This window comes from Carettochelys insculpta, chromosome 1 (genome assembly GCF_033958435.1).
Source record: "Carettochelys insculpta isolate YL-2023 chromosome 1, ASM3395843v1, whole genome shotgun sequence".
NCBI classification, from domain to species: domain Eukaryota; kingdom Metazoa; phylum Chordata; order Testudines; family Carettochelyidae; genus Carettochelys; species Carettochelys insculpta.
This window is the reverse complement of record NC_134137.1, coordinates 11,986,310-12,011,470: the sequence shown is the minus strand read 5'-3', so window position 1 is coordinate 12,011,470 and position 25,161 is coordinate 11,986,310. Positions and strand designations below refer to the sequence as shown.

The 25,161-nt window shown below is 59.5% G+C and overlaps 1 protein-coding gene across 2 annotated transcripts; it reads left to right on the top strand.

Annotated features, from left to right (window-relative positions):
* The first annotated feature begins 6,378 nt into the window (after positions 1–6,378).
* Positions 6,379–18,595, top strand: PHOX2A (paired like homeobox 2A). Of its 2 annotated transcripts, XM_074980727.1 has the most exons (5): positions 6,379–6,601; positions 10,562–10,749; positions 14,816–14,826; positions 17,805–17,814; positions 18,015–18,595. In XM_074980727.1, exons 1-5 carry the CDS (start codon positions 6,379–6,381, stop codon positions 18,444–18,446), a joined length of 864 nt encoding a protein of 287 aa, XP_074836828.1. In that variant the 3' UTR covers positions 18,447–18,595. The 2 variants fall into 2 exon arrangements, with proteins under 2 accessions (XP_074836828.1, XP_074836837.1); XM_074980736.1 differs by lacking the exons at positions 14,816–14,826; positions 17,805–17,814.
* The last annotated feature ends 6,566 nt before the right edge of the window (positions 18,596–25,161 follow it).

Sequence of the window (25,161 nt, the reverse complement as noted above, 5' to 3'; positions counted from 1 at the left end):
GCCCTATTAAAAATGCTGCACAGCATGACTGGCTTTGGGTCGGTGGCGTGACCGAGTGCTGCAGTGTTCATACTCTGTCCTGCACGCGCCAGAAGGGGTTTTGTTCCCCATGGGAATGTAACTGAAACGGCCGTCGGTTCGGAGCACAAGAGCTGGCTGGGGGGCGGGGGTCCCGGGTGGGGCTGCCAGTTGCACGGAGGAAAAGAGGAGCCCAAGGTAAAAAGTTTGCCCACCCTGGCCTAGAAGTGTAATGATTTCTGCTGCTCCCCCAACAGGGTCGCCACATCTTTCCTAGGCCACGGGGCCCAGCTGTGGACACAATACTCCAGCTGAGGCCCGAGCAGGGCAGAGCAGAAGCCGGGCATCTCCCATCCTGCTCCCAACACGCCCGGCGCTGTGGCCCAGCAGGAGGCCCGTGGCAGCTGTGGACTCCAGGGCCGCCAATGCGGGAGGAGTGAAGGAGGCTCTGTGACGGCTGGAGCGCCAGGGCCCCTTGAGATACTGCTGCAGCACCGTGCCAGCCGCCTGCGGCTGTGAGGAGGTGGCGGGGGCAGCACCCTGGTACGGATGGTGCTGAGGGCTGGCTGCCGAGGCCCCACCCCTTCTGCTCTTGGCTCCACCCCTTCCTGGGGCAGAGTTCACCCCTCCCCCGCCTGGCCCCAGGTTCCGGGGTGCCTGTCAGTGACAGGGGTTGACTCATGTTTCACTCTTACCCTAGAGAAGTGTCCCCCCCCCCCCCCCCGCATCATCCTGCCCTGGGAGGGCTGCCCCCCAAGCTTCGTGCAGCCTGCTCCTGCCACTCCGGCTCCCTTGGTTTTTGTGCTTGTAACCTCACCAGCAGCCTCCACAGGCCCTGGCTGCGATCAGGCCCTGCTGCGCCAGGCGCTGTACAAACTAAGGGCCAACCCCTGCCCCAAAGGGCTGTGCTCAGCAGAGGGAGACCTGGGGGCCAGCCAGCCAGAAAGTGCTTCATTCACCTTCTCCTAAGTCTGCCAGTCAAAGGCTGGGCTTGTGGTGCAGGTGCTGGGCTGGGCAGGGTCAGTTCCCAACTCTTCCAGCCACACCGTGAGCCTAAGATCCCCCCAGAATGCTGGGGGGCAACGTGCCCCTTCTTTCCACTGAGCGCGCCCGCTCTGGGGCACAGCCTGGTCTTTGCAGTGTATGTACAGCCCCTAGCACAGCAGCACCCTGATCCCAAGCAGAGGCATGGGAAGTAGGGTGTAGGGCTGCTGCAGCATCCCCCAGGTTTTGGGCATCCCAGCCCCATAGCCCTGTTACCCAGGGGCTCTGCCCCTGGCTCCCCCCATGTTCTGCTTGGCTCTGGGGTCCCTGTTGGCTGCTGGTCACCCCCCACACACCTGCTGTCCTGGGGCTCCGTCTCTGGCACCCCCATGCTCCACTTGGCCCAGCCACCGGCCCTTCCCTCACCACCAACCTCCCCCCCCATCTCAGCCCAGGGGTTCGGGATGGCTGACAGCCCCATGCCCAGAGGCCCCATGTGTGGGATCCTGGCTGTTGGCCCCAGCTCTGGAGGGTAATGTGAGGTGCAGACAGGAATAAGGGCAGGGGTTCAGCTCAGCACCTCCACTCCCAAAACTGTTCCAGCGCCACCAACCAGGGGCTGCCCAAACACAGCGAGATGTAACAGCAACAGTACCAGAAGGCCTGGCCAGCCTGGCCACGCTGTACGGCAGCCGCTGGAGCAAGCATCCTTAGCAGGTGGTGATTTGTGTGCAGGACAAGAGAGCAGAGCTCTGCCCTTTGGCAGGGGCCATTGCTCCAAACCTCTTTCACCCCCATGCTTCACGGCCGGAGCCAACCTCCAGCTTCCCAGGGTCAGGCAGGGCTTTCCCCGGCAGAGGATTAACAGCGAAGTGCCAGCTGCAGGGGTCCTTCTACCGTCCTGCCACACTCCTGGCGCTGGCCACTGGGAGGGACTGGGCCCTACAGAGATTGGCTGAGCCAGTCCAGAAGGGCCTCTGTCCCCACGGAGAAGCAGGAAAACAACATGTTGTGCTTGGTGCTTGTGCTGCTTGGTGAGGCCGCAAGCTGGAGCCATGGCTGCAGGCACACCGCGGAGGGTGGAAGACAGTGCCAAGGGGCAGCCTGAGCTGCAGATGCCTTCGTGGACATGAACCCAGACAGATCTGCTGGGAGGACGAGAGACGTGGTGAACGGGCACAGCTGGGTGGACGGGAGCCAAGGGGTGAAATGAGAGGCTGGAAACCACTGCTGAAGGAAACAAGCTGCTGCCCGTTTGGTGCCTGGCCCTGGAATGCTTTTTTCATTTGCATCTAGGGGATGATTAAGCTGCTGGGGAGGAACCAGGGGTGGGGGTTATTCACTACCTTCAGCTCCGCCCTCCAGGGAAGGAAGCAGCCCCCTGTGTGTCCCGGGCCCAGATTGAGCGTACGCTGGGCCCTGGCTCTTTTCTTAGCTTAAGCCCAGCATCAGTGAGGAGGCAGAGGAGGGGGAGAATCAGCATTCCGTCTGATTTTCCATCCAAGGGAAGAATAAATTTTATGTGCGCCAAGGCCTATGCGGGTGTGCACCACCCATAGACACAGGCTGCTGGCTGTGGATCTTCTGCTAATCAGCTGGGCAGCACCTGACTCTCTTCTGGGCGGCTGCCCAATGCCCTCAGGCTCCAGGGAACGCTGCTGGTAACAAACCTCAGCCCCGGCCTGCAGGGCACTGGTTGGAGAGCCTGGTGCAAGTGCAGGAGATCATCCACGTACACTGCCCGGCATGCACATGTGTGCACTGACCACCCACAGTCCACGTGTGTTCACGCTCACGGCCACACACCAGGTCCTTCTGCCCAATTGTGCAGTTCTGGGTTCATGAGACCCCAGGAACTTCTGTTCTAGACAGCTGCTGTCACTGGGAGAGAAGACCACTGCAGGCACGGGTCGGCCCATTGCCCGGGGGGGCAAGACCACTGCAGGCACGGGTCGGCCCATTGCCCGGGGGTGGGGGGGCAAGAACACTGCAGGCACGGGTCGGCCCATTGCCCCGGGGGGGGAGCAAGAACACTGCAGGCACGGGTCGGCCCATTGCCCGGGGGAGGCAAGAACACTGCAGGCACGGGTCGGCCCATTGCCCCGGGGGAGGGGGCAAGAACACTGCAGGCATGGGTCGGCCCATTGCCCAGGGAGGGGCAAGAACACTGCAGGCATGGGCCAGTCCATTGCCCACAGGGGACAAGAGCACTGCAGGCATGGGCCAGTCCATTGCCCACGGGGGACAAGAGCACTGCAGGCGTGGGCCGGCCCATTGCCTGGGTGGGGTGGGGTGAGAACACTGCATGTGTGGGCTGTACCATTGCCGGGGGGGGGGGGGGGGGAGGGGGACAAGACACTGCAGGCATGGGCTGGGCCATTGCTGGTGGATGGGGGGAACAAGAGTACTGCAGGCATGGGCTGGCTCATTGCCTAGGGTCGGGGGCGGGGAGCCAAGAGCACTGCAGGAGTGGGCTGCACCATTGCCTGGTGCGGGGGGGCAAGACCACTGTGGGCATGGGCTGGACCATCACCCGAGGGGGGATGAGAGCACTGCAGGCGTGGGCTGGCCCATTGCCCCGGGGGAGATGAGAGCACTGCCGGCATGGGCTGGCCCATTGCCTAGGGGGAGATGAGAACACTGCGGGCGTGGGCTGGCCCATTGCCCGGGGGGAGATGAGAGCGCTGCAATTGTGGGCTGGCCCATTGCCTAGGGGGAGATGAAAGCGCTGCAGGTGTGGGCCTGCCCTTTGCCCAGCAAGATGTGGAGGAATGTCAGCCATCGTTACCCAGAGCTGGTAATTCAGGGATTCTTCTCCCACCCTCGGAAACCACTGGCCCTGGACAAGGTTGGGAAAATGCCCACAAAGCTTCTGCCCAGATCAAAGGGTTGGTCTTTAAGGTGCCCCAGGACTCCTTGTTTGCTGGAGAAGGTTATAAAATGGAGCTGCAACTATTTGGGCGTATTTGCAGAATGAACGACGAATCAAGACCCTGGTATTGGGCGTAACGGACGGTTCAAATAGGAGAGGCAGACCCCACCGAGAATGGGTAGATGATGAAGTAGATTGGTGCGGAGCCAGTCTACAGAAACTAAGCCGCTCCGCACGGGACAAGGAAAGATGGAAGGAAATAGTGAGACAGGCACCAGACACGGTGGGCTCAGCACCCATTGGTTATTGATGATGATGATGATGAGTCCTCCTCCTCCTCATCCTTGTTCTCTGTGAAACACTCCCATGGCTCCCTGTGAGACTCCTCACCAGTGGGGAGAGGAGACCCAGGCTGGGCATGGCAGATGCAGGGGCCTGCTCTGGGTATGACAGGCTGTGCTGGATGTCGGGTGCCAGGCTGGGTGCACAGGGCAAAGCTGGGGGCAGGGTCCCAGGCTGGGTGCACAGGGTGAGGCTGGGGGCAGGGTGCCAGGCTGGGTACAATGGGCCAGGCTGGGGACGGGGGTGCCCTGGCTGGGTACAATGGGCCAGGCTGGGGGAGGGGGTGGGGGCGGGGTGCCGGGCTGGGTACAATGGGCCAGGCTGGGGGCGGGGTGCCGGGCTGGGGGTGGGGTGCCCAGGCTGGGTACAATGGGCCAGGCTGGGGGAGGGGGTCCCAGGCTGGGAGCAGGGGTGGGGGTGGGGTGCTGGGCTGGGTACAATGGGCCAGGCTGGGGGCGGGGTGCCGGGCTGGGGGTGGGGTGCCCAGGCTGGGGGAGGGGGTCCCAGGCTGGGAGCAGGGGTGGGGGTGGGGTGTTGGGCTGGGTACAATGGGCCAGGCTGGGGGCGGGGTGCCGGGCTGGGGGAGGGGGTCCCAGGCTGGGTGCACAGGGCGAGGCTGGGGGCGGGGTGCCGGGCAGTGCCCGCCCAGCCTTGTGCTGCAGCAGAGGCCGAGCCCGCTCCGCCTGGGGCCCAGCTCAGGTGCCGGCCGCTGGCCCCGGCTCCTCCCGCTCCATCAGCCGGGGGATCCGCTGCCCGGCCCCGCTCTCCTCTGCGCCCCGCGCCGCGGCCACGCGTGACAGAGCCGGGGCAGCGCAAACCGACATTAACCACACATCCCCCGCAGCAGCCAGCCGGGCCCTGCCCCTGCCCCACTGACCCCCCGCACCCCGCCCCACGGAACCGCCCCGGGCCCTGCCCCACTGACCCCACCCCCACCCCGCCCCACGGAACCGCCCCGGGCCCTGCCCCACTGACCCCACCCCCACCCCGCCCCACTGACCCGCCCCGAGCCCTGCCCCACGCCGGTCCGTGTGTCCGCTCCCCCGGGCGCCGCCGCTCGGTGCCCAAAGCCCGGCCCCAGCCGCACCCCGCGGCCCGCCCGCCCGGAGCTCAGCCCCGCGCCCACCAGCGCAGGCCGCGGCTGTCCGGGCGGGGTTCGTAGCAGGGCCCGGCCCCGGCCCAGGCGGAGCCCAACCCCGCTGCGGGCGCGCCCGGGGGGCGCAGGGCTCGTTCTGAGCGCGACTCCCCGCCCGGCCCGGGACCAGCCAGCGGCGCGGGCAGAGCTCCAGCTGCGCGGCCGGGCCGGGAGGAGACGGGTCCAGGCACAGGGGCTCCGGCTCCCGCCCAGCTGCAGCGGCGGGGGCGGCCGGGGGCTTCCAGCCAAGGCCCCTCCTGCGTTCCCGCGGGCCCGGCCCGGCCCGGCCCTCACACCCTCGGGGCTGGGCCCGGCCAGCGGCGGGCCCCGAAAGGCGGGAGGGACCGGCCGTCGGTGCCGGGCCGGGAGACGCGGGGCGCGGGCGGGGGATGCTCTGGGGCGCGCTGGCTGGCGCTGGGCAGAGCCCCGGGCCCCCTCCCCCTCCCCGGCCCGCCCGAGCCCCCAGCGCAGCCCCGATCCTGCCCCGGCCCCCCGGAGGGACGCAGCGCCCGCTCCCAGCACGCCCAGCCCGGCCTGGGGGTGGCCCAGCGGCCGGCTCGGCTGCCTCCGCCCGCTCCCGCAGCCGCCGGGGCCGGGCTCGGAGGCAGGGCCCCGTCGGGGGGGCGGGGAGGGCCCCGGGGGGCGCTTGCCTGGGCGGGGCGGCCCCGTGTGGGGCTGGGGTGACCCCTCCCCCTCGCCAGGCAGGGGCTGGTCGGTGATGCGCGGGCGGGAGGCGCCTCCCCCAGTCCCCTGCCCCCCCAGCCCCGCTCCGCAGACATTGTCATGCAAAAGCCACCGACGCCGGAGCCATTGTCTGCCCAGCCCCAGCCCGGTATATTACCCGGCGGCCGGCCCCGCCAGCCGGGAGCAGCAGTGCCTGGCCGGCTAGCCCAGGGGCGCGCAGCAGCCGCGCATGGAGAGGTCCCCCGAAGGCGCCCAGCCCAGAGGCCGCGGGAGAGCTCGAGGAGGCGCCAGGCGCTGAGGCTGCTGCCCCGCACTCGCCTCCCGCTGCCCCGGGCCCCGCTCCATGTACCAAATGGATTACTCCTACCTCAACTCCTACGACTCCTGCATGGCCGCCATGGAGGCGTCCGCCTACGCCGACTTCAGCCCCTGCAGCCAGGCCAGCGGCTTCCAGTACAACCCCATCCGGAGCAGCTTCGGCTCCAGCCCCGGCTGCGCCCCCCTCAGCACAGCCAACTGCACCCTGGGGGCCCTGCGAGACCACCAGCCCTCGCCTTACTCCACAGGTAACCCTGGAGGGGGCCCAGGTGCGCCGGCTCCTTAGAGCCGCCCGGTCTCCCCCCTTCGCATGGGCCTAACCCCATTGCGCGGGCGGCGGGGATGAGGATCCCAGACGAGGCGCGTAAGCAAGTTAAGGCGCAGCCGAGCCCCAGCGACGGGTAATCGGGTTACAGCCGGGCCGGGGCGCAGCCAGAGACCTGATCTGACCTGGGCAGACACGGCGGCGCGGAAGTTTGGGGGAATTATTCCCCGTGAGACGGGCGGGGCTGCAGCCCCGGGGACCAGCTGCGCGCACCCAGCCCTGGTCAGTTTCCTGCCCGCGGGACCTGCGCTCGGGTTGGAAATTGACCAGCTCTTCCCCCACCGATGGGCCCCGGCCCCAGCCCACGCGCAGCCCCGGGGCTCGCAAGACAAAGCGTGGCCGGTGGAGAACTAGCCCAGGGGACAGGCGAGCCCGGGCGCTCGCAGCTCCCGGGGCTGGGTCCCGCCACAGACGGGGCCGGGGCTACACGTGTAAATCCCGGCGGTGCCCGTCGCGCAGCCGCAACACGTCGGTCTGTCCGTCTCCGGGGCGATCCTCGGCTGTGGGGCCAGCCCCAAACACCGCCCCCGGCCCCCCTCCTCCAGCCGGCTCGGAAAACCCGCTCCGCGCTCACGGGGCGCACCTGTCGGGCTGGGCGGGGAAGCGGCGGCCCGGCCCGGGCGCTGAAACGGGTTTTCCTCCTTTCTGCCTAGAACCCCCCGCCCAGCCGCCGGCGGAAGAGGAGCCCGCGTAGTTATGGGGCGCTGAGCTCCCCACCCAGGGGAGACCCGCTTCTTCAGCCCAGCGCCCCCGAGTAACAGCGGGGTCTGGCTTGAAGGCGCTAGGGGTCCGCCCCCCCAACCCGGCTGCCCCCCGCCCCCCTCACCTCTACCCCTGCGTCTGCCCCCCAGCTTCTGCCTCTGCCCTCCCCGCCCCCCTCACCTCCTGCCCCCCAGCTCCTGCCTCTGCCCTCCCCGCCCCCTCACCTCCTGCCCCCCAACCCCTGCGTCTGCCCCCCTCTCCCCTCCCGTCCTGCCCCCCAACCCCTGCGTCTGCCCCCCAGCTCCTGCCTCTGCCCTCCCCGCCCCCTCACCTCCTGCCCCCCAACCCCTGCGTCTGCCCCCCTCTCCCCTCCCGTCCTGCCCCCCAGCTCCTGCCTCTGCCCCCCTCTCCCCTCCCGTCCTGCCCCCCAGCTCCTGCCTCTGCCCTCCCCACCTCCAGCCCCCCCCGTCTCCCCTCACGTCCAGCTCCCCCCACCCCTGTGTCTGCCCCCGGCCCCTCTCCCTCCGGGGCGCGCTTCGACGGGAGCTCGCCCCGCACCCCGCCGCGGCTGGGCTCGAACCCCGCCCCCCTTTGCCGGGGACTCGCGGGGCGCTGCGGTCCCGGCCCCGACGGGTGCTCCGGCCAGCGCTCCGCGTGCCGTCTCCAGCCCCCCGGCACTTCCCGCGGCAGCCAGGGCCGGGGGGAAGGGGGTCTCCAGCCCAGCGCCTGCCCCGAGTTCAGCCGCCGCGCCCCGACACTGCAGCGCCAAGTCACGGCCGGGGCCGCGAGATCCTCACGCCTCGGCAGCTGCGCACCCCAAAAGCGCGGCCGGCCTGTGTCAGGCTATTGCAAAGCGCCAATCAGCCAGGCAATCCCTGGGAGCGGCGGAACCGGCTCTGGGCAGCAAGGGCAGCGAGCGGGGTGTGAATACGCCAAGGAAGCGCCATCCGTGTTATGCAACGTTAACACGGAAAGCAAAGCAAAGATTTTAGACGCGCGATTAGGAGTTAAATGTACAATTAAAATAGTCAACAATGTCACTGTTTGCTCGTGAAATATGAACGCAGAAATATGAAACACTAACTGCAATAAAGCACTAGGTCTGTTCTGGTCTGGCGAGGTGGGTCTGTCCCACGAAAGCTCACCTAATAAACCATTTTGCTAATCTTTAAAGTGCTACTTGACTGCTTTCTGTTTTGATATTATTATTATTTCTTATTATTTCTTATTATGCAATATTAACACAGAAAGCAACAATTTTATACATATGATTAGTAGTTAAATGTACAATTAAAATAGTCAACAATGTGATTGTTTGCAAGTGAAATATGAATGCATACCTATAAACCATAATTATTATTATTATTTATTATTCTATATTAACACAGAAAACAACGATCTTATGTACAATTAGGAGTTAAATGTACAATTAAAATACTCAACAATGTGATTGTTTGCTAGCGAAATATGAATACATAAATATAAAACACAAACTGCAATATTATTATTAACGTAGAAAGCATTGATTTTATATATATGTTTAGTAGTCAAATGTGTATAATTAAAATAGTCAACAGTGTAACAATTGTTTGCTAGTGAAATGTGAATATATAAATATAAAACAGTAACTGCAATAGAATTAGCATAGAAAGCATTGATTTTATAGATAGGATTAGCAGTGAAATGTATATGAGTGGAAAAGTCAAGAATGTAATAATTATTAGCTGGTGAAATATGTATACTTAAATAAAAAACGCCATATTATTAATATAAAATCAGGAATACTATAAATGATTAGTGGTCAAATGCATATAAGTAACCAATAGTCAACAATAATTCACATATCAGTTTATAATTTGCAGCCCTGTAGTACCCTAAAGACTAACATATTTATTTATTTATTAGGTAATGAGCTTTTGTGAGATTTTCGGAAGTGGGTCTTACCCAGGAAAGCTCATTACCTAATACATAAATTCATTAGTTTCTAATTTTGGACCCTGTACACAAAAGACTTGTGGAGGGAAACCTTGTTGCGGCAGGTACAAAAGCTCATTACCTAATAAACAAATTCGTTAGTTTTTAAGGTACAACATAGCTACCCCTTAAGACTAATGCAAGAATTGTTCATTAGAGAAATACAAATACTTAAATATAAAACACTAATTGCAATATTATTAACTTAGAAAGGATAGACTGTACATATATGAATAGTAGTTAAATGTATATAATTAAACAATAATCAACAACATAATTGTTATCCGGTGAAATATTGATACTTAAATATAAATCACTAACTGCAATATAATTAACATAGAAATCATACATAATACATATGATTAGTAGACAAGTGCATATAATTAAACAATAATCAAGTGTAAGAGAGAGGTAGCTGTGTTAGTCTGTATTCCAATAAAACAAAACAGCAGAAATGTAACACTTTAAAGACGAATAAAATGATTTATTCCATTATGAGCTTTCGTGGGATGGACCCACTTCAACAGTCAACTGTGTAATACTGGTTAGCTAGTGAAATATTAATAGTTAAATATAAACCACTAACTGCAATATTATTAACAGAGAAATAATAAATAATACATATGATTAGTAGACAAATGCATATAATTAAACAATAGTCAACAGTGTAATAATGGCTAGCTAATGCAATATTCATACTGAATTTAAATATAAACCATTAACTGCAATATTATTAGCATACAAATCACAGATAATATACTATAATATAATATAATATGATTAGTGATCAAATGCATATAAGTAACCAATAGTCAGCAATGTAAGACTTGTTTGCTAGTGAAATATTAACACTTCAAGATAAAATGCTAACTGCAGTATTAGTAATGTGAAAAGCACAGACTCGGAGAAAATATGTATATGATTAATAATCAAATGCGTAATAATTAAGCAATAGCCAGCAATGTAAGAATTGTTAGCAACTAGCATATTGCCACTTTAACAGTCTGTAAGGCTGGGAGTGCTGGAGGATCCAAAGGGAGTTAGGATTCAGGTCGGTGGGAGTAATATAATCCCTTGTCAGTGCCAGTGTGAACTGCTAGTCATTGCCTATAGGTATAATCTGTAGATATAGTCCCTCTTTGATTGCACTCTCTGCCTTTAAGACCCTCTGGTATTAAAGCTGTCCTCCCCGCTTGTTCCCCTGCAGTTCCCTACAAGTTCTTCTCAGATCCCTCGGGCATCAATGAGAAGAGGAAGCAGAGAAGGATCAGGACCACGTTCACTAGCTCCCAGCTGAAGGAGCTGGAGAGGGTCTTTGCAGAGACCCACTACCCAGACATCTATACCCGGGAGGAGCTGGCGCTGAAGATCGACCTCACTGAAGCCAGGGTCCAGGTAAGCCCAGCCCGGGCAGACATGACGTGGCTTGTATTCTTTAGACAGCTCTTTCCTGACTTGCAGAGTAGCCGGAATGTATTATTGTTAATAAATCACAACCCTTTAACCTACTGCCTTCCATGCAAGGACCTCAAAGAGCCTTACAGACATTAGGGGGTCCAGCATCGCACCATCCCTGGGAGGTAAGACAGTGTCATCCGCCCATTGGGCGAATGGGGAAACTGAGGCAGCCATGACTTGTCCAGCTCTGACAACAGCCAAGAATAGACTCAAGGAGTCATAGTCCTCAGCGACATATGTCAGTCATTGTTTCACACTCCCTTTGTTTACGGTGGCTATTCAACAAAGCTCTTAAGCAGGATCTTAATTTTAAGCGGGCACCTCTGTCCTGTTCACTTCCCTGGGATTTCTTAAAGTTAACCACATGCCTCTTGGCTCTCCTCAGTTGCGGGGCTCTGTGCCCCCAGGTCCCCACCTGTAAAGGGATAATACTTCCCTGCTTCCTGGGATGCTTTTATAATCATAGTACCACAGAAATATGGGGCTGTCACAGACCTGGAGAAGCCACGTAACCCAGTCCCCTGCTCCCAGGCAGGGACAGATATCCTTGCCCCAGCTTGACACAGGTTTGTCCAACCAGGTCCGATAAACCTCTTGTGATGGGGTGTCTGCAGCCCAGCTGGCAGCCCATTGCAGTGTTATCATCTCTTGCCATTAGAAAGGCTTTCCTAATATCTAACTTCAATCCCCCATGCTGCGGGTTAAGCCTTCAGCAGACATGGAGGGTGACTGAGCCCTGTCCGCTTTATAACAGCCCTTAACCTAGCTGAAGACTGTTACCTGTCCCCCCTGCCTGCCCAAGTCTCCTCTCGTCAAGGGGAAACACGACGAAGGGTTTTAAGCTTTCCTCACAGGTTGAGTTTTCTAAGATGTTGGCCATTTTGGAGTTTCCTCTGGACTCTCTCCGATCTGCCCCTGCCTTTCCAAAAGCAGGCCTCCCAGAACTGGATACAGCTGAGGTCTGGGTTGAGGGCAGCAGAAACTCCTGGGTCTTACATACAGTTTCCTCTCAACGATGTCAGACCAAGTTGTTGAGGTCAGTTTGAATTCTAATCCTGTCCTCCAAAGTGCTTGCAACCCCTCCCAGCTAGGAGTCACCCACTGACTTTACAGCCAACCTCTCCACTCTGTTAGCCAAGTCATTGATGAAAATACTGAGTAGCTCTGGACCAGGGCTCCCTCTATTTTTGTCCCCTCCATCAGTGAAATAAATTTTATTACATGTTCAGGTCGGCACCACTAATAGAAACGTGCTACCAGTTGTGGGCAACCTGGTAATCAGAGCTGGGGCAGCAGCTGAATCTCTCCTGCTGGGCCACTCTAGAGCTTGTCTTACAGGGAACACTGGACGGGACCCAGGGCAGATACATCATCCCAGTTTAACAGCAAACCATCGATAACTACTTTTTGGGTCTGTTTTTTCCACTACGTGTGTCTCCACAAAACAATTCCTTCGACTTCACGTGTCCCTAGTTTGCTGACAAGACTTTGTCAAGAGCCTTGCTGAAGATAAAACCTCACATTTCTAATGCTCCCTGCCACCCACAAGGCCAGTAACACCACCGAAATAATGAAGCTGAACAAGACGCTGTAAGAATAAATCCTTTGCAACTGCTTGGGGTGAGGTTGTTTAAGTCACTAATGTGACGGCGCATTCTGTAGCACAGGGATGCATGGTCAGGACCCTGGGTTGATCTCTGCCACTGTCTTGGTGTGTAACCATGTCCATGTCACTTACTATGTCCTGCGTTCGGTTCCTCTGTCAGTGAAATGGGGCGGAAGAAAGCCTCTGGCGCAAGGCTGGTGGAAGGATTTATTTCTCTGGGTCCACAAAGTGCAGCATGAAAAGCTGGAGGAAGGGATAGCGCCCTGACTGGCGTGTTATTGATCCAATTTACAGAACTGGCTGGATTTGGGCCCCCATGTGTTGGTCCTGCCCCGAAAGGAAGAAACTCATCCCTAGTGAGGAGCCTGCAAGGCCACACTGTTCAGGAGAGCCCTGCCATCGTGTTTAACCCTAAGCAAGGGCGTCCCTGAGCAGCCGGCACTAGGCACGTGGTTTTTCCACTGGCAGGGCAATTAACCACTGGAACAACTTCCCCCGTGAGGTGTGGGGCTCTCCATCCCCTGGACCCGTACAGCTAGATTGGCTGGCTTTCAAAAGCTCTGGCTGCCTCAGAATTTGTGGGCCTGGTGTCAGAACCCCTGGAAGTGGTTGTCTGGCCGGGGCTGTAAAGGGCTCGGAGGACAGGCTCATAAGGGTCCTGTCCAGCCCTAGAGGCTATGAATTTCCGAAGGCACAGACATCCGTGGCTCCGCTCCTGCCCCATTAACACCCGGCCATCACTCTAAGATGTGGCAACCCGGCGCCACCTCAGCCCGCTTGCTCATTATCCCCTCCCAGGGAGATGGACCCTTTGGCAGAGAGGAGGTCTTGGCTTTCAGTACAGCAGACCCCAGCCCCAGCCAGACACACAACCCCCAGCGGTCAGCAGGTGGCCTCCTCTCACAGAGCAAGCAGGGCTGTAAATACCAGCTCCTCACTGTCTGGCTCCCCGGGTTAGTAAGCCCCAGCCGGTCGGAGGACAGCACCTCCCTGATCTCCATCTGCTGGGCAGGGGTTAGCTGGTCAGAGAGGGGAATAGATTCCATCCAGCAACCAGCTCCAGTGCCGGAGAGCAGATCCCCCCCCTGCCCCTCCCAGTGCCTGCACACGGCCGGCACCAAACCCCTACGTCCCAGTGCAGTTCCATCACGTTGACATAGCTCACCCCACTCAGCTGTTTGCTGACCTTCCCAGGCAGCCGGCAGCTTGTCTTGCCGCAGGGTATAAGACCCATCACCTGGTCCCCAGTGGCCTAGTCCCAGCTCCCTCCAGGCAGTGTGGTCGTACCAGACCTGTTGCTTTCCCTGGGCAGGTTCTCCCTGGCCAGGCCCATGAGCTGAGTGAGCTTTTCCGGGGGGCCAATACAAACTCCCCCACTGCTTCCCCTCCGGGAGAGGCCATCCCCTCGCCCTCGTCTCTTAGCAAGTCAAGGGGTCCCCTTGCTCTCCTCGCATATGGGGGTAGCTGGCTGGGCTCAAGGCAGTGTGAGGAGGGATCTGCAGAAGACGGGGCACCGGGGCAAGGAAGGGGGCCCGGGGGGCTGTGCAGAGGGGGTGCAGGCAGAGGCTGGCTGGAAGGCTGGCCCAGGGAGGGGAGCAGGAGCTCGGCCAGTGGAGGGCCAGGGCTCAGAGGCCGTGCCTGGCCAGAGGGACGTGCTGCTGTCAGTCTCTTTCAGCACCTCTGGCGGGCAGGCAGGGAGGAGGGATAATGAGCAGCGTGAGGCTGCTCCTGGGGTGAGGGAGCTGCCTTGTATGCGTTGTGGAAGGAAGCCCTGGGGGAAGGCCTTGGGGCCCCATGTATGAGCAGCAGCCCCTGGTTCTGTGCCAATGGGACCACCACCAGTAGGCACCCTCCCTCGAAGCACTTGCCAGTGCAGGCCTGGACTAGGCTTAGCACGCCTCCCCCATGGAGCGCAAAGCCTTTTGCCTAGGGGACAAGGCCCGTTAGCCACAATGGCCAGATGGGGAAACTGAGGCAGCAGGTGGGGACAGTTTGTAGCCAGAGTCATGGGGCAGGTCAGTCGGGAACAGGCCTCATGGCTCCTGGCTCTCACGCGTATTCTCTAAGCTGCTGGGCCCTCACGGAAGCCTCCTCTTGCAGTGCAGTGCTTCGTTAGGCCCTGGGTGCTCGCTGTAGAATCTCAGCAGGTCTCTGGCCCGCCCGGTGCCTGTTCCATCTCGCACCCGGGTCTGGCTGTCCCGAGCAGTGCAAACGAGGCCAAAAGTGAGGTGGGAGGGGTGCTAGACCCTCCCCCTTGTAGTTCCCTCTCCTGAAACATCCCAGGGCGTCCCTGAGCCGCCGGCACTTGGCACGCTGGGGTTTCACCGGCAGGGCAATTAACCATGGAACAGCTTCCCTAGTGACGGGTGGGGTTCACCATCCCCAGGGGCCTTACAGCTGGACTGGCTGTCTGCTGAAAAGCGATGCAACCCATCCGAGCTGGGTGCCTGGGGCCAGAATCCTGGAGGCCGGTTCCCCGGCCTGGGTGTAGAGGGCTCAGACGACAGGCTCACGGGGGCCCATCTGGCCCTAGAGGCTTTGAATTTCAGAAGGCACAGCCTTCCGTGGCTCGGCTCCTGCCCCAGTTACACCCCGGCTATCCCTCCAACACATCCAGTTGGGTGGCTAGTGGTGGAGAAAGGGCTGCACCCGCCGCAAACCCCACACATTCTGACTCACAGGCTGTCGGACACATCGGCTTCGACTCCTGTGGGGCTGCCCATGGGGTGGGGAACCCTGGGGCAGAGCGCCAGCTCCTTGTGTGACGTGCCCTGCACAGGTCTGACGCTGGGGCTGGGGGCCAAGTTCTCCTGTGTCTTGTCTCCAGGTCCCATTTGTTTGTCACTAGCCCCTCTCACATACCAACAGGGGGCACAGATTCTGCCTCCCCCAGGTCCCTGCTGTGTGGGTCCCATGGGCCACCGCACATCCACCTGGGCCTGCTCCTCACGTCCCTCTCCGAGCCATCCCGGGCTGCTTGCAAGCTTGTAAGTCTACTGTGAGGTGGCTGCACCCTTTCCTGAGCTCGGTGGCTTCTGCAGGAGCAGACAAGCGCCAGCTTTTGGGCAAACCTCTCTGTGTGCAGGACTGCGTTAGCGCCAACCTTAGCGCTTGATGGGAATTCTGCTGGCTGTGAGCAGCTACCTCTCAGCTGCCCTGCCTCACCCTCTCCATGGCCACGCAGTCCATTAAACCCAGCCCTAGAAAAAAAGCCCTGCAGAAATATAAGCAGGGGCAGCGTTCCCTGGAAGCTGAGTGCTTCGACAGGTACCCAGGAGAGAGTCAGGCACTGCCCAGCTGATTGGCAGAGTGCCCTCAGCTGGCAGGGTGTGTTTCTAGTGGTGGTGCACCTCCACACAGGCCTCAGTGCATGTAATAAAATTTATTCCAGCCCAGGATGGAAAAAAATTAGTGGCAGCCCTGAACAGGAGCAGCAGAAATGGGAGCAAATTGAGATTTGATTCTTCAGTGGGCATCAAAATGTATCTTGGGGAGACGGGCAGGCCAGGCTGGAGACAGGAGACGAGGGGATTGATTCTCCCCTCACATTCAGGCTATGAGAGAAAGGGGATCTGGGCACTTCAGACCAATGGCTTGGTAGGGGGGCTGCACACCAGGGGGCCTGGGCTCAGACGAGCCCTCCAGGTGCTACTGGAACATACTAACAAAGAAAACTAAAGGGCGGAGGGGGAGAAAAGGCCACTGTGTTGCTGTAATCGTAACACTAATTCCTTGGAGCCCAGTTCTGCTCTCAACGCTGCCGGTGGAAATCCAGGAAACTCCACCAGCAAATGGAGAATCTGGTGCTTAGGCTGATCAGGCCGATGAATGGGTACCAGACACTCAGTGCGCAGCGGGGAACGGGCAGCCACAGTGAAAACTCGCCAGCCCCCTGAGCCACGAGACTGCCCAGAACGTAAACATTTCAGGCCGGGGGTCCTCGTGCTATCAGCATACCTAGCGCCTGGCTCGTAAGCAGGCCTCTTGGTATGACTGTAAGGCAAATGCAGCGGGACAATCTCAGAGGTTCAAAAAGCACACATTAGACCCCCGCCACGTCAGCAGAGTTAAACACAATTGGGAGCTTCTTATGTGCCTGCTACTTTCTGGGCTGGTAGGATGCTGTCTGTGTGTGTGTGTGTGTGTGTGTTACACTTTTATAACTGTCTCTGCAAACTTGAAGGTGTAAAATCTATTCATTCATTTTTTTAAATAAAGAAAGCTGAGACCCCCATGCAATCTCCTGCCAGAAGGAATTGGAGTTGAAAAAGGAAACATGAGTTATTGTGAGACTGAAACAAGTATATATCCCTCCCGGCAGAAATTGTGTCATCGGTGGTTCTAGAAGAGATGGCAGTCAGCTGTTCTCTGTGTCCGCTGCCTGTACAATAAGGCGCACCCATGTTAACCCGCGGCGGGGTGATGTAGGTTAGACAGCAGCAGCACCTGGCTGACTCTCAGGGAAGTTAACTCTGGAACAGGCTTCCAAGGGGGTTGGTGGGTCCCCAACACTTTAAGAACAGGTTGGACAAAGCCATCAGGGCAGGTCTAGACCAGTGGTGCTCAGTTTATTTACCACTGTGAGCTGCTGGCTGTGTTATGGGGCTGCACCCACACAATAGAGATACTGTCTTATGGCCCTGAGGCTGTCACACGGGCCGCAGCTCAGTGCCGATTGGGCCACAAGGCAGCCCTGGGTTGAGAACCACTGGATTTACTTGGCACATGCTCTGCACCAGGTGTTGGATTTGATGCCCTTGCGAGGTCCCTTCTGGGCCCCCATTTCTATGAGCCTATGAAAAGCGTCAGAGCTGGCAGCCCTGCACACACTAAATCATAATACTAAAACCCAACAGCCTGGCAGTGAAAGAAACAGGTGGTAAATTTCCACCACCAAAGGATTTTACAGTGAATATAATCACCTTGTGCAGCCAACAGCCGCCTGTCTCGACTCTGAGCCCTCCCTTAATCTCACCCCTTGGGCATACATCCTCACCACTGATGGCCATCTCTCACTGTTGTGACACCGGTGCGTATGGTGATTTAGAGACCCGACCAAAAGGCGTTGGTTTCTTCCTGAGATGCCACGAGTGCCTCTGTTAGCCTCGCCCCAGATCCTCAAAGGTGTTTGTTATGTTATGTCCACGGCACAGAGAAGAACATAATTGCCCTGACTGGGGGCTGTGACATAACATGGCTTTGTTAGGTAGAATTCAGACCGAGAACACACCTGAGAGCGAGCCAGTGAGAGAGAAAGCAGGCTGCTCTCTGCAGCAAGGTCATAACTCACCTTAGCTTCCTGCAGCCCTGCAGCGCCCCCTGGCCTGTAAGCCAGGTCAGGAAAACACTGAGCAATGAAAGTACTTGACAGTACATTGGAAGTTAGGTGTCCTGCAGTACTTGGACACCCAAGTCCAAGCGCTATCAGTACGCAATCTGGCGGAGGGTGCCAGAGAGGTGCGAGTCCTTACTGGGACTCCATGCTGTCCGAGACAACAGAGTACGCTGTAGGAGGATCCTTCCTTCCTTGCTTGACTTGTTTTTTCTGTCCACCCACCACACCCCATGGTGACCATCCCACCCCTCTTCCATCCAGGTTTGGTTCCAGAACCGACGCGCCAAGTTCCGCAAGCAGGAACGGGCCGCGAATGCCAAGGGGGTGAACGGCGGCTCCTCGGCCAACAAGAAATCGGAGCCACGCTCCTCTTCGGAAGACGACGAGTCCAAGGAATCCAACTGCAGCCCCACCCCGGACAGCACCGCCTCGCTGCCCACCACAGGCAGCCTCAACAGCCCTGGGAGCAGCCTGAGCCCCAGCCCCGGCACAGGGCAGGGCCTCGGGCCCAGCCACACTGCCCAGCCCTTAAAGGCTCCCATCTGGCCAGGGGTCAGCACCAGCAATGGTACCACCAACACGGCGGAGCTCCTGAAGGCGTGGCAGCCGGCTGAGGCCATGCCAGGACCTTTCTCCGGCGTCCTCTCCTCCTTCCACAGGAAGCCCAATGCCCTCAAGACAAACCTGTTCTAACCACCAGGAACTGAGCGCGCCAAACAAACATTGCCAGCTCCTTCGTGTGCCATTGTGTGCGACCTCAAATAGCTTCCCCCCGCCGCCCCCTTCCCTAGCTATTAGTCTCCAAGGCGCCTCCCACTGTCCGCAGAGCCAGCTAGGACCACTCCTCCCAGCCCAGGCCGCTGGGAAGTCCTGATTCTCCCAGCCCGGAGGGAAGAGCGGAACGGACACCTGGCTGAGCCACGCCTGCAGCCCACCGGCTCTTCCAGGCCGCCCCTCACCCCCCACATCCCTAAGGAGATTGACCTCGCCCAGCCATGAGACCGGCTCAGCACCCAGCAAGCAGTATCCCCCAGAGTGGCCAGCCCGGCACGCACCTCTGGTCGAGCAGTAATTGGGGAAGCTGTGTCCCCATACCCCCCGCCCACACTGGGCTTTGTCTGAGGAACGTCCTCTGCAGCCTCCTCTGTTCCCCCTTTGATGCCCATGAGAACATGGCCTCCTTTTTGAGCGCCTGCGATGCCAGGGGCCCTGGCTGTGTGGTGGCTTCTGGTCCGGGCTGGGCTTTGCCTCATTTTCAACACAGCTGGGGAAGGGAATACCCCAATGGCCAGCAGCTCAGGGAAGAGGGCAGCTGAGGCTTCTGAGAAGCCTGGGACCTGCCCTCGGGTTCCACTGTCTTCTCTCCTGTTAGCCACCGGCGGGACAGGTGTGAGGGCATGTTCCATGGCCCTCTCTGGCCAGAGGCCTACGCTAGCCGGTTCTTGGGAGAGATGCAGTCAGAGATGGTGCGGCAGGAGCATTTCTCTGGCTTCCCATGAGCCCTCGCAGGGTGCAGCAGCCCTACGTAGACTTGAGCCTGCGGCTGGGTGCGGCGGAAAGCTGTGAGGGGCCAGTCCCTGCTCAGGCCTAGCTCACTTCGCCCCCTCGTTATGTCCATTCACCTGGCGCCCCACCTGGCCAGGCAGCCAGGCTCCACTGTCTGCACGTGGGTCCCAGCTGCGGCTGGGAACAGACACAACTCAGCCCCAACGCCACGGAGAGATGAGGGTGGCCACCCTGGGTCGCCCGCCGTAGACCCCTGCTAGCACCGTTGGGGCCCACCAGGCCAGGCGCCTTTGGAGGCACTCGTGGAAGACCCCGGCGCGCTCACTCACACCGAGACGGGCAGGGCAGCCATTTTGAAAGCGTACCCATAGTGACACGCCCCCCCGTCGACCTGCAGCTTCCCACCACGTACCACTGTGAACGAAAGTGCCGCAGTGGGCAGCCGGCAGCCCATGGCACCGGGCCGGTTCCGCCACCGAGCCAAGGAAATTAATGCTCATGAGCTGCGTCATTGTGACGCCTTCTGTGTCCAGCAGAGGTCAGGTTTGAGGCCACCAGGCAAAGGAGAGGAAAAAATCGTTCTTCTGGGCGTGGCCACCTCGCATTGTGTTTACTGCTCAGTGTTGCGTTTCGGTGGCGCCAGGGCCCGGGGGACGGATGGAAGAAAGCACTTTAGACAGGGGCTGGGCAGGCGACTGTAGTGGCATGGACCTCGTTGGGGGCCCGGGGCTCGGACGGACACCGGCATGCTGGGGGCAGCCCATGGCGTCTGGAGAGACAATTGTTGGCCACTTTCCCTAACTCCACCAGCGCCAGGAGCCATCGGGGACTGCTGAGCCTTGTTCCCGGTGCAGAAAGGAAACCAGGCCTAGATGTAGGTCAGGGACCCGTCATCTCACTGGAGCACCAAGCATTCCACAGACCCTATACACAGGAGCACCAGGCCCCCCACTCGGCCACTGCTGTGCCGGCACACGGCTGGGCCAAGCAGCGCGGACGACTCCTGGGGGCCACATGGAGCTGCGGTGCAGATTTGAAGAGGTGGGACGAGAATCCCAGGATCAGAGGCTTTCAAGGCAGAGAGAAATGTTGTGTCCCCTGCACGTTTCCGGTGCTGACCTGGAAGGCGACTCCTCCAGCAGCCAGCCCTGCTCGCAAACCTGCAGGGCCTGCCTGCCCTCCCCACAACACAGCATCTCACCCCGTCACCATGCAGCTGCATGGGTGGCCCCCCACCGACTCCACCAGAAGACCTCCTCCAGCCTGTTGGCCTGGGACAGTTGCAGAAGGACTGGCTGCAGATGGCGTCCCGCCTGTCTGGGCTTGGCCTCTAGTTTCCAGAGACTATGAGGAGGGACGTGTCTCGTGCCCCCTTCCTTGGGTGAGGACAGATGGAGCCACCTGGTCTTGCCATCTCAGACCGTTCCAGAAGCAGACACTGTTAACAAGAACAGACCGATGGAGGCGCTACTGGGGGGCGTGGGGGGGGGAGGTTGGGTTCTAACCAGAGCCCCCAATTGCAGGCCCAGAACCTGCAGCTGTAGCTCACCCAGCTGGGAGCTCCACAGGTGTCTGATGCAGTCTGGCTGCTCATGCTGAGACCTCCAGCCCAGGCGGTGGGAGGCTCCTGTTAGCGGTGGTCCCAGAGCAGACATCTGCCAGGTAGGGCGTGAGTCAGAGGAGGAACCAGCGGCTGCTGTGAAGCGTCTGGCTTCAGGCCGGTGGTAGCAGGCGGCTGGGCTGGGTAGCTGTGTGAGGTGGGGCATGCAGGTGGCGGGTGGTGTTCGTCACAGCTGGAGGATGCTGGATTGGGTCTATTTGCAGTGACAGCTGGACCCCATCCACAGGAACACCCCTCCAACTCTGCTCTCCATTACCTGACACGCTCCTGAGCCTCACACACAGCCTGTGGCCCCTGACACCAATGTCTTTCACAGGCATGCCCGGGACCCAGGGCGCAGCTCTGCTTGTGGGGTCATCAGAGGGCCGTGCCGCTCCCTCGGGTGCAGGCGAGGGCAACAGGAAAGAGCTGCTCAGCCACTTCCCAGGTCCGTGATGTTGTCGTGCATTCGGCCAGTGCTGCGGGGTGGCCAGACAGGCTGGTGGCCCGGGAGAAGGTCCCTCAAAGAGGAGCCTCTCAGGGCTGGGGAGGGAAACGGGCTGTTAACGCGGAAAAAGCAAAGTCGGGAGGCTTCCCTGTAGCGCTTACCTCTGCTGACGGCAGGCCCCTCCTTGGCCAACAGGAATTAGTCCCTTAATGCCCAGAGCTGCCAGGAGCCAACCAGCCCTCCAACAGGGGGTGGAGAAGGCTCACCAGCTGGCCCCCTTCCCTTGAGCACTCGCTACCATCCTGCTTCTGCCCCCACCCCCGGGGCTCCCCCACACATCCCTGCCCCCTGCTGCAGTCTGGCGTTGTGCTCCATTGCCACTGCCAGGCATACACCTAACGCCACAGGGGCCAGCAGCAACTTCTCGGCTAATAGAGGCGGGGGCCCTTGAGGCCCTGCAGGTGGGCTGTTGACCAGCAGGGGGCAGCGTGCTGAGCCAGCCCATCAGGATCGGGCTCCGGGCCTCTTTGGGTGCTGAGGTCCCCTCTCCTTGGACGCTGGAGAACTTTTTTTTAACCGTCTGTAATTTATTGACCCTCTTTGCAAATGGTACTAGTCCAAATAAACCTTAATTTATTGACAAAGCCATTGGCTGGCGGCTTTTCCGGACCGGGGGGGTGGGGGGGCTGTAAGGTGGTGGGTGCACCCCAGCTTGGCCTGGCAGGATGGCAGGTGTGGGCTGGGGGGGGTAATTGCCACAGCTGAGAGCTAGGGAGGGCAGCAGCTGTCCCCCGCCCCCCAGCAAGCACATCCTTCCCCACAAGGGTGACAGAGGGGTTAGCCAGTGTTCTGCTTTCGGACGCAGGCCAGACCAACCTCTGGCACAGGGCGATGTGGCTGCCCAGCTGAAACCATCAAAGGCGCAGGTGGGGCCCTGAGTGAGCAAAAGAGCCCACCCGAAAACGGGCAGTGGTGGGTGTGAGAGCCCAGCTGCTTCCACAGCCCCGAGCACATCACCCACCCCCAAAGCAGGGACCAGAGCAGCTGACACAGGACTGGACTACTAGAAGAAGAAGAATTAATTAGAATTAATGCAATGCAACATGGTTTAGGGTAACTGCAGCCCAGCAACCTTTAACTGGCTGCGGTGACTTAAACCCAGGCTTGGCCGAGCAATGGAATAGCATTACCTTAACAGCCTGAGGCTGCTGGCAGGCGTCAGATTTGGTACCACGCAATGTTTTGATTAAAAACACCAGACCAGATCAAACTGGCCTGGCAAGGCAGGTGAGGCACGCGTTGCTGGTCTCAATGGCTGTTGGTGAGAGAGATGCTTTCGGGCCCCAGGCAGTGCACTAGTGCTGAGCATTTCAAAAGCAAGATGGGCTGTTTCGAGAAAGAGCTGCTCTAGGGATTATTTTGGGGATGCTCTCGGGCCTGGTTTATGCAGGAGGTCCAATAAGATGAGCACCACAGCCCCAGTGAAATGCAGCCACGTCTGGGTAGGAACACAGCAGCTGTTTACTGGCCACTCAGCACCACAGTGCCGCTGTTTAGGGCAGGACATGACGAAGACCGAAGAACGTGCCTGTGGAGCTGTAGAACAGGGTGCACCAATGGGGCAAAGCCTTGTTCCCAGCTCAGCCCACAGCCAAGGTATGCTGGGAAGGGTAGTTCTCAGGAGTGATGGGGCTTGCATCATCCAGTAATGCATGCTGGGAAATGGGGCAGTATATAAAAGAATCCCTTTTGCACTGGCCAGAGAAGACCTGGCAAGGAGACATGATGTGTTGTGGGGCAGGCTGGGCTCCACTTCCTGACCCAGGCAACAGGCAGGGGGGCACAGGGTATTCCCGCCTGTCTGCTGGAGGACATGCTGCATGAAGAATGGGCTGGGTGGCCCCGGTTGTTTCTAATCAGGAATGCGTAGGGAGCCCCTGGCTAGGCTGAACCATGGGCTCAAAGGTGGCGGCGGGGGGAAGACGTGGCTGAAAACAGGCCAGTCGCCTTCTTTCTTGCAGGCCAGAGCCTGGCCCAGCAAGTCGGAAGCGGGGCGGAAGTTGGTTTGGTTTAGTCGAAGGGTTTCCCTGCCCAGCAGTGAGGGGGGGGAGCCCTGCAGGCTGGGTGGGAGCCCCTCCCTTGCACACAGCAGGGTGCTTGCCTGGGCAGAGCTGCCTCCCCTGGGTGGGTTTGGGTGCTCACTGCCCTGGGCAGCCTCGCTGGAGAGCAGCTGTGTCGCTCGGGGCATCCCTCAGGGCTGGGCTGGGTGAGGCTCAGGAGCTTGGCCTGGAGTGAGGCTGTGGCGGATGCTTCCAAGGGCAGGACGTCCCCGTTGCCAGGACAGGCCCTTGGCTGCAGGGGAGCAGCCTGGGGCCATGCCAGAGCCGTGGGCCCTCACTGGAGCACAGGTCACACCCAAGCATCCCTCCTGCCCTGGGCCTGGCCCTCTCCTGCATTCTCCACCTGGCCCTATGCACCAGTGACCTCTTGGCCTGTCTTCACTGCCTTGGCTGTGGGGCTTTGCAGCCATTGTGCTCTCAGCTTTGGGCCTTGTTCAGCTCGGGCAAAGGCTGGGCCCCCTTGGTGTATGCCAAGGAGCAAGGCCCCTCCCGGGGGCAGGCACCCTAGCAGGGGATGCTGGAGGGACCTCCCCACACTGGCATCCTGCAGCACCACCCAACTGCTGCCAGAGCGAGCCCCAGACCCGGGAGGGGAGCTCTAGGGACCTCAGTGTAATCGCCGACAGGGGGACCTGACACTTAGTGCGGGGGAGCGAAAAGGCAGCTGGCACTTGGCGAAGGCTGTGGAGGAACCATTTGTCCCCACTGTCAGTGACTGCCTGGGACAGGGCCACCCCCACCAGGAGGTGTGTGGGTTACACCAGCCCCACAGGCCAGGGACTCATGACACTACCCGGGTCAGGGGCAGGCGCTCGTGCGCTTCAGGCCAGCCCCGTGTACGTAAGAGCGCGATTAGGGCGTTTAATGGGCTGGGGCCTCCCAGCGACTGCTGGCTCCGAGGCTGGTGAATAAGCAACCCAGGGCCTGGCAGCTTCTCGCCTGGCGGGCAGAGCGGCCGAGGGGGGGGTGACCGCGGAGAAGAGCGGCAACGGACGTTTCCATAGCACCGTGTACGTCAGAGGAGCCCAAATGCTCGATAACCCGTCCAGCAGCCAGCTTTGGTCCAGGGCGAGATGGCAGGAAAGGGCCGACCCCGCTTGGGAGCTGGGGCCTCCGACGGCCCTTGTGAATAAAGGCTGCGGGGTGAGGCAGGAGACGCCGGAGCTGGGAAAGGCCTGTTGGGTCAGGCCGCCCCTAGCCCCAGCGCCGCATGGTGGCTGAGCGCATTATCCAACCCTTTGGCCAACCTCTTCTTTGACAGCTCCAAGGGGTTCCCCAGCCTGTTCTCCCCGGGGAGTTCTGACCACTGCTCCCAACCGGGGTCGGGGGTGGGGGGCGCGAACGCCCAGTGGGGCCCTTCACGCTCAGAGGACGCCCACAGCAATTAAACACCTGTGCCTGGCCTGGGACAGCTGCCATGGGCCAGCCACAGGCATTGAACCGCTGTGTAGAGGTGCCCTAAGATAGTCGGCTTTGCCCGGGTGTGGCTGGGCTCTGCTTGAAACCAGGCAAGGACTCTGCACGCCCTGGCTAAAGCCGGGCTGGCCAGGAGAGCTGCACCCAGAGCACGGCCAGTAGAGACAAGGCCTTGTGTACCACCCCCTTCTCCAATCCGTACCCCCTTGTCTGTGCCTGGAATACAGCCTTTCCAGAGGCGCCCTGGCTGCCAGGATGTGGAGCATGAAGCCTCCGAGCCACCTAACCAATGGCCATAGTAGTAGCATGTGCTGGCAC